Source organism: Papio anubis, chromosome 16 (assembly GCF_008728515.1).
Source record: "Papio anubis isolate 15944 chromosome 16, Panubis1.0, whole genome shotgun sequence".
Lineage (NCBI taxonomy): Eukaryota > Metazoa > Chordata > Mammalia > Primates > Cercopithecidae > Papio > Papio anubis.
Window position 1 is genome coordinate 22,815,007 of NC_044991.1, and position 17,359 is coordinate 22,832,365.

The 17,359-nt window shown below is 40.5% G+C and overlaps 1 protein-coding gene across 3 annotated transcripts in view; it reads left to right on the forward strand.

Moving 5' to 3' along the window:
- The first annotated feature begins 2,571 nt into the window (after nt 1-2,571).
- Nucleotides 2,572-17,359, forward strand: part of PITPNB (phosphatidylinositol transfer protein beta) — a 68,031-nt gene continuing 53,243 nt past the window's right edge. For 2 of the 3 annotated variants that reach the window (XM_003905361.3, XM_003905362.3), the window contains exons 1-3: nt 2,572-2,700; nt 7,546-7,576; nt 10,732-10,877. In XM_003905361.3, coding sequence (XP_003905410.1) covers nt 2,681-2,700; nt 7,546-7,576; nt 10,732-10,877 — 197 coding nt within the window. In that variant the 5' untranslated portion in view covers nt 2,572-2,680. Of the gene's footprint in view, nt 2,701-3,109; nt 3,507-7,545; nt 7,577-10,731; nt 10,878-17,359 lie in introns of those variants that run through there. The other variant, XM_009216989.4, reaches the window with a different exon arrangement.

The window sequence follows — 17,359 nt, forward strand, 5'->3', positions numbered from 1 at the left end:
TGACAACAATACATTGCCCCACCAAACAGTTGTAAAATCTAGTTTTAACAGAACCTCCCCAATCCTTGGTATCTGTTCTTCATCCTCCACCATTCCCCAGATGATGTCTGATCACGTCTTCAGCAAGAATTATGTTAGGTTACTTTGGCCAGAACCGGATGTATCCTCTTAATAATTTTCCATCCACTGATCGCCCTAGGTCCAACCATCTTGTTCCTTGGCTATAAATTCTCACTTGCCCATGCTGTGTTCAGAGTTGAGCCCAATCTCTTTCCCCCACTACAAAATCCCATTACAGTGGTCCGTATACTTATTTCGAAGGTCCTGAATAAAGTCTGCCTTACTATACTTGAACGAGTATCATCAAATAATTTTTTTAAACAATAGGAAAGGGAGGCACCATCTATATTGTATACTGGTTTGGAGGCATGCTCCATCCAGCATACTGTCTCGTTTATTTCACAAACATCTGAGTACATCTATGAGAAGAATTGTGTTATGCAGACAAAAGAACTAGTGAACACTTGTGGGAGACTTCAAAAATTAGAGAAATGATGTAAAATTTCCTTTTTCTTAATGATTGATAAAGCATGTCAGCCATAAATTTATCTGCAACGTTTAAAAAGTTATATTTTCAACAAGCATAACGTGGGGAGAAAGATTACAACATAAAATGACTCCTTACCACATAAATTTGGCAATTAATCTTAATATTACCTCCTTAGACTTTAAAGAACACTCCCTAAGCATACAGATTTATAGTATTCAATCCCTTAATTTTTCTAAATATCTTCTAGAATTTGACTTTAGTCTCCTTTCCATAATTGAGAACAATTATTTCTCATAAAGATGGTCTGCACGCCCCAACTTAACTTTCATCTAGGAAATCAGTGTAATGAATGGACCAGACTTTGACGTTTTTAAAATCTGGATTTGAAACCCGGCTCTGCAAACAAGCTAGTACAAGTCACTTGACTCCCTGAATCTCATTTTATTCCCCCTCGTAAAGCATGCTAAAATACATCTCATAATGTTCTAAGGGTGAAATAAAATAAAACATCTCTATTACTTAGCACAGTACTTGGCATAAAATCCAATGTCCAATCAACAAAGCGGATTCTAAGCTTCTCAACTCTTGCAAGAAAGAGCGTGCGTTTCCTTAAATCTCTGCCCTTACAATAACTAGCACTATTCACACACAAGAGAAACTCGGTGACTCCCTGGAACTGCCTTAGGAGAAAGTTTCTGGAAGTTTTGACATTCCAGAAACCTTCTCCTAAGGCAGTCCCTGGGAGTCACTGAGTCACTTCATTTCCATTATTTTTTTTGAGGCAGCTCTAACTCCACAGATGTATATTCCAGTATCAGATACACCAGATGTTTACACAAAAATGTTTTCGTGATATTTTAATCGTCTTAATAGCCTTTCAATAGGTTCTCATGGTTCTTAGAACACAAATTCTTTACTATGGCCTAGTGATCTAGTTGGTCCCAGCTCATTTGCCACCCTCACTTACGATGTTCTGGCCACATCTGACCTCTAGCCGATCCTTAAATACCCTAAGCTTATTGCATCCTCGGGTCCTATTTTCCTTAAATACCCTAAGCTTATTGCATCCTCGGGTCCTATTTTCCTCCAACTGGAATGCCCCTCTCACATCCTAACAGGCTAGGTCCAAACACCGCCTCCTAAGACAGCCCTTGTCTTGAGTTCCCCGCCTTGCCCAGTACTCCACTGTATTCATAGCATAGCACTTCCCCACCACCCCAAATTCTCCCTGCTTTTTTCCCAAGTGAGTTGTCTCCTCTAGACTGTGGGCTTCTTGAGAACAGGGACCGTGTCTGCTTTCACATGCCTCCCCACTGCCTCTATAGAACCGTGTCTGGCACAGAGCAAGCCAGCAACCTCCGGGCTGCGGCTTTGAGGCCCATGGCGCATTCGCCGTAACTGCGCGAACTAACTCCCAGAACAGCCCCCTTTCCTGGGTCTCCAGGCCAAGCGCCTCCTTTCCCCCAGAGCGCCTTCGTCGGGAGTGTTGGCCGCTCATCCTGCCGCGTCACAGGTGAGGTTTAGGATTCTCCGCCGCGGTGGACTTCCACGAGACCGCGAAGCAGGTGAACGTCCCCCCGCGGAACGTGAGCTGCCAAGGCTGGGGAGGGGAACAGAAGCTGGCGTCGGCTGCCTCCAGAACCTGTCAGGAGTCTTTTATGTGGACTATGGAGGTGAGGTGTCGGTCAGGGAGGTGGGCCCTGACTCAGAGCAGTAAGAGAGAGCAGAAAACTGGTCACCAAAAAACGGCTTCCAAAGAACCAACTGGAAAACTCACCGGAAAGCGTAGGCTGCCCAAACGCCCCGAGGGACTGAAGCTGAAGGGAGGAGCCCTCGTCAGCGGACTGGAGTGCGCGCGTCAAGTTTGCGCAGCCGCAGTAAAAGCCGCAAGCTCTTCAGCGGGCTGCGCAACCGCAGTGGAGGCCTCCTATGCCCGGGGTGGGGCACGAAACTGGGCGGAGCTAGGCCCCCTCGCGCGCTGACGCGACTGGTCGCGGCGGAAGGGTGTAGGCACGCAGGCGCTATGGTGGCTCGGGGGGCAGGGAGGCGGGGCCGCGCAGGCGCTGTGAGAGGCGGTAGCGGCGGCGGCGGCGGTGGTATCGGCGGCAGCTGTGAGGGGGTTCCGGGAAGATGGTGCTGATCAAGGAATTGTAAGTGGGTCCGTGGGCGCGAGCGAGGCCGCGGGACGGCAGTGATGGGAGATTTGTTGATGGAGAAGTGGCAGGATATTCCTAAATCGGAGTCAGCCCTGTGTCAGCCCCTCCCTGCGGGCGCCCCCTCCCTCCCACAGGCGCCCCCAGCCCCCTCGAAGCCCCTCAGCGAGTGCGCCCCTCGGCCCTCCAGGCACTGCCGTGGTAACACGGCCTCTCTCTTCCCCATGGCGAAGGCGGCTGGGTCCCGGCCCGAGCGCATGGCTCGGGAAGGCGCGGCCGGGAGTTTCCGCTGGGACCCGCCTTCTCCCCAACCCCCCACCCCTAGTCTGGGTCTGGCCCACCCCCAGGCCCGCCAGTGGGAAGGAGCCGCAGTCCGAGGGTGGGAGAGACGCGTTGATTCTGACTGTGATTTGTCGTCCGGGGTGGAGTCCACTGGTAACCAGCGGGAGATGGGCTTGCCGGTTGAAGGCAGCCCTCGTGTCAAGACTCGCGGTGGGACGTTGGCGCCCTGAAGTTCGTGCTGGAGCCGGGAATCCGGAAAGCCTCCACTCTGCTGGGCAGCTCCGTAGACTTGACGGGAGACCCTTTTCTCTTTTTGGTTTCCGCATGTTTTAAGATGAGGTGACATCGTGGGCCCCACCTACTTTCTTAGAAGTTAACACGTGGTCTGTCAAATGGAGGGATTTCGAGGTGCATCCGACCGGCCAAGTGCTTTTATTGAAAAGTCACGGCTTTTCCCACTGGCAAGGACTGTAAACATTACGGAAATCTGCCTGCCTTTGAATGTTCAACTGTCACAGCTGGTTCGTGTCGTCAGCATCCTTTGGGCAGCTAGGGAGGTCGAGTATGGCCCATTCGTTGGTTTTCAAATTCTTCACTTTAAATTCTTAGAAACAGTTTTGGCTTAATTTAGCTTTCTTCAGACACCTTAGTGTTCTTAAACCTCCTTTAAAAAGTCATTGATGTCACTTCTCTGAGGCTTAATACCTCCCAAAGACTCCCTGTCTCACCCAGAATAAAAGTCAAAGCCTCTACAACAGCTACAAGGCTTTACACTTTTTTTTCCTGCCCTGATCTCATTTACTACCTTTCCCTTGCCCATTCCATCTTCACAAGCTTCCTTGCTGTTCATCTACTACTCCAGAGTAAGTTCAGTCCAAGGCCTTTCCACCTGCTTTTGTTCCTTTTGCTTGAAGTGTTCTTCCCTACGCTCTCTAACTCACCTCCTTCCAGGTCTTTGCTCAGACGTCACCTTCTCAGGAAATCCTTTTCTGAAGACCTAATTACAGTTCCCACTATTTGGGGTAGTATTTATCTTCCCTGCTTTATCGGTCTCCATAGTACTTATCACCATCCCACGTGCAACACAATTTATTGTTAATTTTTTTCTCCTACTAGTTGTATTCTCTTTTTGCATGTAAGGGCCATGAGTTTGTTTTGCTCACTCTCATATCCCCAGTTTTTAGAAGAGTGCCTCGCATGTAATAGGTGCTCAGTAAATATTTGTTAATGAATTGATGAAAAATGATAACTTTGGCCAGTGACAGGAATTTTGAGAAGAGACATTTTGTCTTTTGTTGGTAGAGTGAAAATTTGCAGTTAAGCTTATTTATAGTACTGAATATTGGGCTTATATAAAACTTTTCTTTGAAGTCATTTATACGGTGTATGAAACAAGTGTTCATTACTCTGACTTCTATATGATGTAGGTAGATGGGTGGCAGACACTAAAACAAATGGAGAAAATAAGAAAGAAGGAAATTGACTTGGCCCAAGTTACACAGCAAGTGAGTTGCAGAACTGATTTTAAATAGATCTAGTCATTTTTCTTTCGTTGGAGTATTTCCTACCTCCAAAAATGTTACAGAAACACAGTGTTCAGTAGGTCCCTCTGACAGTATGTGAGTAGTATGAAGCTAACTCTTGGAAAGCAGTTCCTATTGGGAATTTGCACACTGTACTTTTTGCAAACATTTGCTTTCATTATGAAGATTTAAATGTACCCAGATAATGAATGTTGACACGTGCCCAAAGTCTAATTATTTTTCCCAAAGAGTTATAAATTAGATTTCTTGATGTTAACTCTTTATGTGTATCTCCCCTAGATTTTTTTTCCTCCTAGACTTTTTGAAGGTAGCAGCTGTTTCTTAAGTAATAGCAGCTGTTTCTTAAGTAATGTCAGTATCTAGCACAGCCTCTAGTCCTAACATGCTGTATTCAGTGTTGTTCAATAAAAAATTGATACTTACTACTCTCAAGTCAACTTTCTAAAATTCTTGTTGTTTAGGAGCAATGAATAGCTTGTTCCTATGTGAAGATATTGGCAACTAAAATATTTTCACAAATGTTTGTTGTCTTACAAAATTCTTTTTTTTAAATTAAATTAAATTTTATTTTATTTTTTTGAGGCGGAGTCTCACTCTGTTGCCCAGGCTGGAGTGCAATGGCATCATCTCTGCTCACTGCAACCTCCGCCTCCCAGGTTCAAGCGATTTTCCTGCCTCAGCCTCCCAAGTAGCTGGGACTACAGGCGCACACCACCATGCCTGGCTAAGTTTTTTGTATTTTTAGTAGAGACAGGGTTTCACCCTGTTGGCCAGGCTGGTCTGGAACTCCTGACCTCAGGTGATCCGCCCACAAAGTGCTGGGATTACAGGCGTGAGCCACCACGCCTGGCCCTCTATTTATTTTTTTATAAGAATGAAAATGTTAGAAATGACTTTCGGAGTGGGCTGTTTCCCTTCAAGTTATTATTTAAGCAACAGACGAAGTTACCATTAATGTAAACTCCTGGTTTTAAAGAATTAGTTACTGATTCCATTTGGAAATTATGAGGATTTTCAGACATTTGAACATTTTCAATTGGCACTAAAAGTTGAATACTGCTTTTGGAATAACAACAGAAAATCAAAACCTGTATGTTCCTTTTCCCTTTTACTTGTTAAGCAAATCTTGAAGAAGTTACTTGATTCATTGTTCTGAATGTCTTAATCAGTCACTTTCATTTTTTGAAAGAAATTTCCTTGAAAGTGTTCTTAAATAAAAATAGGGATCTTCCTGTTAGTGAGTATAAAATTCCTCAGCAGTGATTCTTTGGTTTTGTGAAACTTCAGGGAAGACTAACTTTTCCTTCTCTATCCCTTCCTTCCATTCCCTCTGCAATCCATCATCTTGGTTCAGGCCTTTGTGACAGTTCTTGCCTAGCCTCTCAAAAGATAACTTTCCCCACTTCTCCTGCTTGTCAGTGTTTTTAACCACCTGCAGATGACTTCTTCAGGTCAACTGTAGTTGTCACCTCTTGGAACAACCTGGGATTCCTTATTGCCAAATGGATTTAATGGATTTCTTACCATAGTATTCCAGGTCCTGATAATCTGCTCCCAGCCTATAGCTTTCTAGTCTCCCCTCCCCCATTTTATGTTCTGGGACAGTGAGCAAGTTAGTGTGTACTGAGGAGAGAACTAAAATGATTCGGAATTTTTAGGTATGGAAGGATTTACAAGAAGTTTGTTCTTGATGGAGAGTAGAAATTAGTGACCATTGTGGGTTTGAGAATGTTAATTGTTTTTGAATCACCATTATCAGAAAGACAGAGCGGTGAGTAACTCAGTAGTCAAAGGGGAGGGAGTAACAGACGTGTTGTACATGTTGGAGATTGAGATAATGTGAACATTCAGGCATAGATGTTTGAGGAGAGTAGGGAGAAAGGAGTAGGTGGAAAGTGTAGCTGGAATGCAAACTAGATATAATCTGGGTTGTATTACCCTCTTCATACTTACAAATAAGAAAGACTATTAAAAAAGAATGCCTAGGCCAAAAAGATTGTCACTAATACAAAAAGTAAGCTAAATGGCTCTTACTGTAAGAAAAAAATGAAAAGAAATTATAGCTGAAAAGAAATTGGAATGAGGAAAACTATTGAAAATTTTCCATAAAATGACAGGTAAGATTAGGAGAGTATGAGAAGGATCGTATACCCCCATCCCCCAAAAAAGGAAGTTGCTGTCTTGGAATCAACTGTAATTATATACAGGGATGGTCTTGATTTTCAGAATTTATGGTGGAAATAAATTAAGGACTCTCCTTATAAAATCTAGAGATAAAATGCAATATTTTGATAAAATAATATACCATGATATTGTTTTTGGACTTTGTCTTTTAAGACTGCTTGCAATGGAGCTATAATGACATCTTTTTGATATATACAGTAAGAAACTCTTGGATAGGATCAAACATATGTCAATCTCATATTGTATATATGCTGGAAGGGATTATTATAAGCGTCAAGTAGTTTCCATAGTAAAATTTTTTCTTATTAATTCTACACGACTCCTTATTTTTATCTCAGTAAACTTGAGGAATAATTGAATAGTGGGGGAACAGTTTCTGGAAGCGTTTATTCAATGAGATTCAAGACACGTATTCTGTAAGAAGCATCATAAAAACAAAATGCACAGTATATAGGTGGAGAATGAAACCATTCTAAAAATTTTGTCAGGGCAACCTGACCAGACAATCTACAAATAATACATTCTGTACCCTGCAGTTTTCAATGTTGAGTTTTCTGTTTTTTCTTTACTCACAAGAATCTCTGCAGCTGCTGTTTGGGGTCCTGGGAACACTAAATGCAAATGATCATTGAGACCCAGGAATGATAGTTTTACTTCCCCAATTAGGGTGTAGGCATTACAAAGACCCTCTTCCATAAATGACACCCTTGTATTTTTTGATTTAAGAGACCTGTCTCTGTTATCATTGGATTTAAGGTGAAACCTCTTCAGGGATCTGTGTTTAAAGCTATTTCATATGTAATATATATATTTTTTTCTTTTGTCTTTTTAGCCGTGTGGTTTTGCCATGTTCTGTTCAGGAGGTGAGTTTTTCTTGCTTCTGCATCATTTCATTGGTATATGTACTATACTTTGATATGTTACTCTAAACTCACATTTTCATAGTATTGATTTACCTTTTCCTTCCACCCTACGTGACAAAATTAATTATATGAATGATAATTGCAATGAATTGCAAAATGAATTAAATGAATGATAATTTCTTGCTACACTGTCTTGTTTTGGAAGAGTCTAAAGAATGTAGTTTAACTTCCTGTCTAGTGTAGGAATTCTTTCTACAACATCCTAGAGAAATGAGGCTCCAGCCTTAACTTAAGTACTTTAAGGTTAAGTAGCTTGCTACTTAGGGAAGCAGTCTGCTTTACTGTTGGACATTTTAAACATTTGTGTTTGAACCAAAATCTGCTTTTCCTATAATGCTTGACTCTTGTTTGCAGTTTATCCCATTTGAGCAATGGGAAATAAGCCTGTTCTGTCTTGCAGTGGTTAATCCTTCAGGTTTTCTGATGGCAGCTCTCCCCTCCAGGCAACCCCATTCCCCACAAGCACTTTTATTTCATCTTAGAAAGTCTCAAGGTTAAACATTCCCAGCACATTCACTTGGCTCAATACAGCATGAGATGTAGACTTCCTACCAGCTGGTCCTATTACTATATGTGTTGTAATTGTTGATCTGAACTGAAAACAGTATTCCAGACATGGTGTGACCAGCACATAACTGTAAGAGCTTCTTGTTTTCCTCAGCCTGGACGTGATACAGAAATATATCACCTATTCAGAACTTGCATGTCCTGCAGTTACAGCCATGTGTAGTGTAGCCAAGAATGAAGATAAGAGCAGAAACAGCTTCTGAGAAATCAAGATATATATAGCAAAACCCATAAAACCCTCTAGGCTCTTCTTTAACTTGCACACAGTTCCCATTTGCTCAGTTACCTGGTTTTCCTAGAGCTGACAGTAGATTAGAAGCAGTGACTTGAAGTGGGACAAAACAAACTGATAACCTAAGAAGTGACAGCTGACAGAAGACAGAAAGAAATGCAGGAAGTGAAAAAGAGTAGCTCTGTGGCACTGTTTAGTGTAGACTTGAACACAGTTGTGTATATCTCAGGAGGATTCACTACATTAAAACACTCCAGAGAAGCCAGGCACCCTATTCTCTGTTTGCACAATTGATTGTTTGAAGTTGAATGTGGAAATTGACATTAGTTTCTGTTAGACTTTTTCTTTTGGTTTCAGCTGGTTGAATCAACTTGTCCAAAATCTCTTTGAGTCTTGGTATTGTCACTGAAAGTACTCTTCTCAGCTTTTTGTTGTACTCCCCCTTTTTTTTGGAGATGGTGTCTCACTCTGTCGCCCAGGCTGGAGTGCAGTGGCACGATCTCAGCTCTCTGCAACCTCTGCCACCCAGGTTCAAGCAATTCTCCCTGCCTCATCCTCCCTAGTAGCTGGGATTACAGGCACCCACCACCGCACCTGGCTAATTTTTGTATATTTAGTAGAGACTGGGTTTCACCATATTGGTCAGGCTGATCTCGAACTCCTGACCTCAAGTGATCCACCTGCCTCGGCCTCCCAAAGCCCTGGGATTACAAGCATGAGCCACTGTACCAGGCCTACATGCACTTTTAAAACATGCTTTCTGTGTTTATTTCTTATTCTTTTTTTTTAAATTTTTTATTCTTAAAAAAGGAGAATGAGAGAAAGCCTCAGTAGCATGCCATGAAATATCAGTCCATTAACATTTTTTTGTATACAGTTCTTTTGAATTTTTGTTATTGTGTGTTCATTAACAAAATGAAATTTATCTTTTGACTTAGACTCATTTTAGTCCTGTTTTAGAATATGATAGTGTTTAAAAGTACATGTTGAAGGTATTTAAGGATCGTGGCATTATTAGACCAACCCTAGTGTTGTATCATGGAAAGCCGATAGGAGAAATACAGTCCTCTCTGCAGGCCCTACAGACATTTATTTTGGGAGCATTTTAGAAATATGTTTGGTTTCAACTTCCCAAACACTTGGAAATTGAGTAAGAGTGTGTGTGGGGGTGTGTTTTTAAATTTAACTAATGGGCAAGATAGCAGCGTATCTCCATGTGATTTATAGGTACGAATATTTACTGAGCTTAAACTACCGGTTGTTTTGGTCCCTCACATAAAATGTTAGTTTTGAAATTACAAGTTCTTAGAGGTAGATTTTTGTAGCTTTTCTTTGAAAATATGCTTATAAAGAAAAAATACACTTCTTCAAGCTGTTTTCATTAGAAGGAAGAAATTTAGCCAAATTTGAAGAGATGGAAGGTAGTGCCACGCTTGGGTCACTGGAACAAATAAGAACACGAGAACTTTTCCCAATATTTGTTGGAACTAGTGCAGAAAATACAGCTGACTTACAGATATATTGACGCAGGCTTCTGAGATTTCTGATTTATGTTAAATGAAATAGAAACTACTGTCAGCAATTTCCTGCCTTTTATGGTAATATGTGTATAGTTATATTACTTTAAAAACAGTTTCTGTTTGTTTACTTGAGGACTCAAAATGAACATTTCTGATCTTGGGCCCCCAGTACTGTTTCTGGTTAGCTGAGGAAGGACCAAATTGGGTGTATCATAAATAAGTCAAGGAAAAAACGACCCCAGAAGTCTACTAAGATTTGGACTATCTATTATGTTTCTTTGGATCTCCAGGCTTTTGTTATTGTAGTTTACATCCTTCCCCTTTATCATTAAGAACAATATGCTGGTTGCTCAGCTTTAGTTGGCAAAGTGCCAGTTGTATTTCTGCCATAGCTTGGAATTTTGTGAAGTTAAATGAGAAATAATGGAGGTGAAAATGCTTTGTAAAGTACAAATATGTATTGTTCAGCAGTTGAAGCAAGTTTTGAGACATTTTCTTGATAAATAGATAGTGTAAAGGCACCAAAGTGTTTGTAACTGGCAAATTTTTTGAATAATGAAAGTTCTATAAAATACAGGTTTTTAAAACTATAATCATTTGCGGTTTGTCTTCCTAAACGTATTAATTTCTAATTTGAGTTGTGTTCTCATATTGAACACAGTTGTGCTGAATGGTTTGGATATGCTTTTCTATATCTTGTTTATTAAGATTTTAGCATACGAAATTTCTGCAATTACTACTGACTTACTGAATTTCTGTGTTCTTTGAAATTTCAGTATCAGGTTGGGCAGCTTTACTCTGTTGCAGAAGCTAGTAAGAATGAGACTGGTGGTGGAGAAGGAATTGAAGTCTTAAAGAATGAACCTTATGAGAAGGATGGAGAAAAGGGACAATATACACACAAAATTTATCACCTAAAGAGGTAAGCGGTGTTCACATTTGACCTGGCTTACTTATGATGCATGTAACTAGCTAACTTAACTAGTAGATGTGAAGTACATTTTTCATTTCAGTGTGATAATATGTCGCATTATAATTTTTTGAAAGAACTTCCTCCTTTATTTGTTATTTGTAAATTAGAGAAGTATTATATCTGCTTATAACAAAAATTCAAATAAAAACTTAGTCCCTGCTCCTTGCCATCAAATATTTGTAACACAGAGAGAAATACCAGAAGCAGCTTAGAGTTTATCCTTCTAGATCATTTTCTGTATATATTCAAAGGAATTTTTAAAACATAGATAGCAATGTATTACTTGTATCAATTTTAGTTTTCTACAACAAATGGACCATATGAATGGTTTTGCAGTTTGCTTTATTTCTCATGAACATCTTCCATATTGTTATTTAATATCTGTGTGATTCTTTTTAAAGCTGAGTAAAATTTCTTCTGAACGTAGTTTACTTAACTATTCCCTACATTGTAAGTCCATTTAGGTATTTTAGATATTTTCTAGTTTTTGTCTGTTATAAATAATGTTTCTGGCCAGGTGTGGTGGCTCACATCTGTAATCTCAGCACTTTGAGAGGCTGAGGCAGGAGGATTGCTTAAGCCTAGGAGTTCAACACCAGCCTTGGCAACACAGGGAGACCCCATCTCTACAACAACAACAACAAAAACAAATTGACCTGGCACAGTGGCTCGTAGCTGTAATCCCAGCACTTGGGAGGCTGAGGCGGGTAGATCATGAGGTCAAGAGATCGAGACCACCCTGGCCAACATGGTGAAACCCTGTCTCTACTAAAAATACAGAAATTAGCTGGTTGTGGTGGTGCACGCCTGTAGTCCCAGCTACTTGGGAGGCTGAGGCAGGAGAACCGCTTGAACCGGGGTGGTGGAGGTTGCAGTGAGCCGAGATCATGCCACTGCACTCCAGCCTGGTGATAGAGTGAGACTCCGTCTCAAAAAAAAAAAAAAGAAAGAAAAGAAATTAGCAGGACATGGTAGTATATGCCTATGGTCCTAGCTGCTTGGGATGCTGAGGTGGGAGGATCACTTGGACCCAAGATTTAGAGGTTGCAGTGAGCTATGATCACTGCACTTCAGCCTGGGCAAAAGAACAAGACTCTATCTCAAAAAATAAACTTTTGTGAATATGGTTGTACATGTGTCTGTATGCCTTAGGTTACTGTTCCTAAGATAAATTATAGGAGAAATTAATAAAAGGACTGCTGGGAGAACCTGCACTTTTTAAATTTTGATATTACTGCCAAAATTGCCCTTACAGAGTTTAATAGTATTTTTCCATATTTTTGTTTTTAATTTTTGCTAATTTTATAGACAAAAAATAGTCTCGTTAAAATTCGTATTTCTTTATTAGTGAGGTTGAATGTCTTTTTATGTTAATTGACCGTTTGAGTTTCTTGTACGACTTTTGACTCTTCATATCCTTTCTTCATTTTTTTTTTCTCTTTGGTTTAGTTTTTTTGCACATTCCCCTAAGTTTGACAGTCTAATCTGTATCTTTGGCATAAATATTTTAAAACAAAAAGTGCTGGCCAAGTGCAGTGGCTCACACCTATAATTCCAGAACTTTGGGAGGCTGAGGTGGGAGGATTGCTTGAGCTCAGGAGTTTGAGACCAGTCTGAGCAATATAGTGAGACCTCATCTCTACAAAAAGAAAAAACAAGCAAAAAAAAAAAAAAGGTGCTACCAGTATTTAGCTAAGGGCAGAAGACCAGTAATGGCTGCTAAGAGTCCATTTTGTCATTAGTCTCCCTAGTTAATTACAGGTGGGGGATCTTTTCTCTTGCCTTTATTCTCTTCCTATGGAAATGAATCATACTCATGTTTTGTGGAACTCCTTAAAGCTGTAGCTGTCATGATCGGAAGTTTTTTATATTTCCTCAGCTTAACTCTGCTGCTTGGTTTATAGTGACCCATAACCTACTCATCCTTGGTTTATAGTGACACATAATCTTACCACTTTATAGAACCTTACATTTTAGCATTATTTTCTCTTAAAATACAGCATTTCTTTGTTTCTGTTGCAGGTTTCACTTGAGAAATAAGGCAGTAACTCTGATCAATCAATTATCTGTAGAGAAGGTCTTTTCATGGTTTCTATTAATTTGTTAGTACCCTAAGTATATCTGAAAAATATGTCTACGGAGAGAAGATTTTGGCATTCCAGATGGTACAGTCTATATAGTATTTAAAGTTTTGAATTTGCTTATATATACTCAGCTTTCTTTTTCTAGCATTTTTGCATTTATCTGTTAATTGAATTATACCACCACATACAAACGTTCTCTTAAAGACACTGGACTCTTCCTGGGGGTTCTAAAATAAGCCAAAAAGTTTGATGTATAAAATTTTTTGTTGGCCTCTAATGTCCTGTTTAGATCACTTTCCTGTAAGTAAATAAATTTGAAATAGATTCAAAATGTCCTCTGGTTGAAATCTAAGAGTTGAAATGTTGAGGAAGTGTTTGATACATTCTTGCATGAAAAAGAACAGTTTGAAATAATATGTAATACATGTTACATGGTTTTGGAAAAAAAATCAGAAAAAAAAAAGCCTAAAAGAGGTGCATTAAAAAATTACCCATATCCCACTACCAGGTGATAAATATTCTCTTCTGCATTTTCATTTTTATGAAAAAGGAGGAATGTTAAATATGATTTTTGAAACAGTTGATTTAGGTAACACTGCAGCCAAGAATAAGGAGTCTCATAAGTTGAAGAGGGCTAGATAAATATGGTTAGTGCAAGAGATATTCTTATTCTGGAGAGATTATTTGGGGATGAGGTTCAGAATTCCTCTCAGGCTGTTAGTGGGTTAAATAAAAGATTTTGGCTCTCTGGCAGCCAACCTTCCAGCACATTTGGGCTTGTAGAACAACTTCTCCATTCCTAGGAGGAGCGGGGTTCCCTGTGGTTTTACCCTTTCATGCACTCATTTACTACTAATTGCAGTCCTGAGAAATAGACAATATTCATATTGTACCTAAGACACTAAGGCACATATTTACCCAAGGTCACAGGTAATAAGTGACGGAATAGTGACAGAGACCTAGGTATTCTGATTTCAAATCCCACACCCTTTTGTCCCAGGTGCCTAATGAGTACAAGGCACTCCCTTGAGAAGGGAGAGAGGGGATCTGATGGGATGGCGAGGGTTATTTGATTCCCATGGAAGGTTGGCCTTATCACACAAAGATGGCAGCTGTGGGCAGAAGCACAGAGAGGAATGAGTCAGGAAAGGGAAAAAGGCAAGACGGTGGCAGTAATGGGTCTCAGGCAGCATGGCAAATAATGACTATTCTGACAGTAGTGAGAAACAAAAACCTATCCAATAGATAAACTGGGCAAAACAAGGCCCATTTGCTGTCCTCTGGAGGAAGGAATGGCTATGGGGCAGTCAGATGTCCACACTGACAAATTTGTCTGTCAACATTGAAAGCACATTAGCCACAGGATAAATATGTTATGGAAGGGCAAAGAATCATTTAGTAGTACGTGCTGAGGCCTTCACTGTGCTGCAGGAAAGACCTCTATCCCAGGACAAGCCTGAAGGTGCAGCCCCATCAGACTTACAGTTTTCTTTAGGGCATCAGCTCAGCATGCTGAAGACATACCCACAGTCCCTACTAGTTTTAGAACTCTCCCTGAGGAAGTTAAATTTGTGTCCAGTAATATGTTTGCTTTTTCAGCATTTACTCCATAAATTATCCTAAGCTGGGTGCACTGTCACTGTATAACATCAATAAAACTACAAACTTGACTAAGGCCACCAAGGCCTTATTTTACTTTTGAGATACTTGAAATTCTGAGATCTGCTTTAGCCAGTATAACTCAAGTCTCTGGATCCCCTGACCTGTGTGCTTTCCCATTTCAGCAAAACACTTCTTGGTGGCATATACACTTAATCTCAACCAGAAGGTTGAGAAACAGTCTTTGTGATTATTGACAAAATTCAAAAGTTGTTGACTCATTGCACAGGACATTTGAAATGTCTGGTTTCCTTGAATCTCAGGCAATACATCATCTCATGGGAGAATGAGATTTTGTCCCTATTTTATTTGATAACTTAGAGTGAGTGGTTGCCCATGGTAATTCAGAACAGAAGATCTAGTACTTATGTATTTTTACTGTGTGCTGATCACTGGGTTATTGGAAGTGTTTCAGTTGGGAGTTTATTCATTCCTCACAGCAACTTTTTATAGTGAGGAAACTGAGGTCCAGAAAGGTTTAACTTACCCCATGTCTCACTGCTATTTGGTAGCAGAGATAGGACTTGAACACAGCCCGACTCCAGAACCTGCCCTCTTAACCACTTTGCTTAGCTAACCTCTTTGCTCTACATCTAAGTCCTGTGGTAGAGTTATTTTCCATTTCCTGAAGTTAAATGGGAGTTTACAGAAAAATTCTTCCAAAACCACAGGTTTCACCGTCTCTTACTTTCTCTGAAGTCTTTAACGTCTAAAGTCTTCTTCCAAAATAAAGCTAAACTTAACAAGGTATTTAAGATTCCAATTGTATAAGTCCATCCAGAACAAAAACCTTCGGCTCTAAGCAAGCCGGTCTCTTTGTTATCTTCCTAACATAAACTGTTCAGCCCACCCTGATTTTTGTCAGCTCCTTATGCTGAGGCCTCTCATAACCTGCTTGGTTTTCTGAGTACACCTCAGAACTATCCTATGCAGAGGCTTTCCATGGCTGATTTTATTCACTTTGATCCCTCTTCCCTAAACCCATCATATTTGTCATTTCTACTCATTTTGATACCTAGTCATATATTTCCATATGTGCATGTTTGTCTTGTTGTATCCCATTTTCCACTAAAGTTTGTTTCTTTAATACTCGCTTAGTAGTAGATGGTAGTGAAAGAGGAAGGAATTTACCAGGCAGAGAATTTTAGAGCATGACAAAGAAATGTGTTGAAACTTTCAGATGGTATTTCAGAGAAAAGCCTGTAGCTTTCCTGAGACCTCCCTGTACGAACACACTGACCAGTCCTTTTTGTTAGTTTATTTGCTCACCCTTCTTGGGGAAAGTCAGCTTTATTCTTTCTTATTCTGCATAAGTGTTACACTTTCGCCATCTTCAGTCAGTCCTGATTGATGGGGAATTTACAAAGCTTTGCCAACTCCAGAACCACCTTGTTTCCCAAAGGTCAAAACAGAAGAGGTTTTTATTGAAAAATCGTTATTTTAAAATTTCATGTGGTTCCAAGGTAAGAGTTCATTTTTGTAAGCAAAAGGAGTCATTTGCCAGGAACTTAAATTATGTTTAAAAATGAGAAATTTAAATCACCTGAAAATGAAAGGATTGATTTTATATACTTCTTCACATTCAGAGAGCATCTTGCATATGTAAGAAATTAATAGGCCGGGTGCGGTGGCTCGCCTGGAATCACAGCACTTTGGGAGGCCAAGGCGGGTGGATCACTTGAGGTCAGGAGTTAGAAACCAGCCTGGCCAACATGGTGAAACCGTGTCTCTACTAAAAATACAAAAAATTTAGCCTAGTGTGGTGGCAGGCACGTGTAATCCCAGCTACTTGGGAGGCTGAGGCAGGAGAATTGCTTGAACCTGGGAGGCGGAGGTTGCAGTGAGCCAAGATCATGATCGCGCTCCAGCCTGGGCGACAAGAGTGAGACTCCGTCTCAAACAAAAAAAAAGAAAAAGAAAAATTAATAAATGCCAGCCAAATATAATTTGTTCTTGAGTCAAGATTTAGCCATGATAGACACCTGTTATTTGTCATTATATGTAGTTTAGTCCTAAATTTTTCACAGTTTCAAAGTTTTCCAAATCAAGTGATCCTATTTCAGAAAAATATCAGTGTTTTCTGAAATGTATTGTTTCCTCTTGATGGTGTATCTCATTTTTCATTTATTATTCCCCTTTTATTGGGTGAAAAAAAAACCTCTCTCTGTTTTTTGTTTGTTTTGTTTTGTTTTGTTTCTGAGACAGAATCTCGCTCTGTCGCCCAGGCTGGAGTGCAGTGGCGCGATCTTGGCTCACTGCAAGCTCCGCCTCCCGGGTTCATACCATTCTCCTGCCTCAGCCTCCCGAGTAGCTGGAACTACAGGCGCCCGCCACCACGCCTGGCTAATTTTTTTTGTAGTTTTAGTAGAGACGGGGTTTCACTGTGTTAGCCGGGATGGTCTTCATCTCCTGATCTCATGATCTGCCCACCTCGGCCTCCCAAAGTGCTGGGATTACAGGCTTGAGCCACCGCACCCGGCCCTCTCTTTGTTTTTTATGATTTTCTAGGACTTTAGAGTCTCCTTCTCCCAGAAGTTAGCCAGTTTGTGTCTGGTTATTTTATTCCCTTCCCACAAACTGGGGTTTTAAATCATTTCTGTAATTTCCCTCCTAGTGTATCTTCTTTGTATCCTTATGTATCTCCATCAGTACTACTTATAATCAATCTCTCTAAAAGAGAGAAGTTAC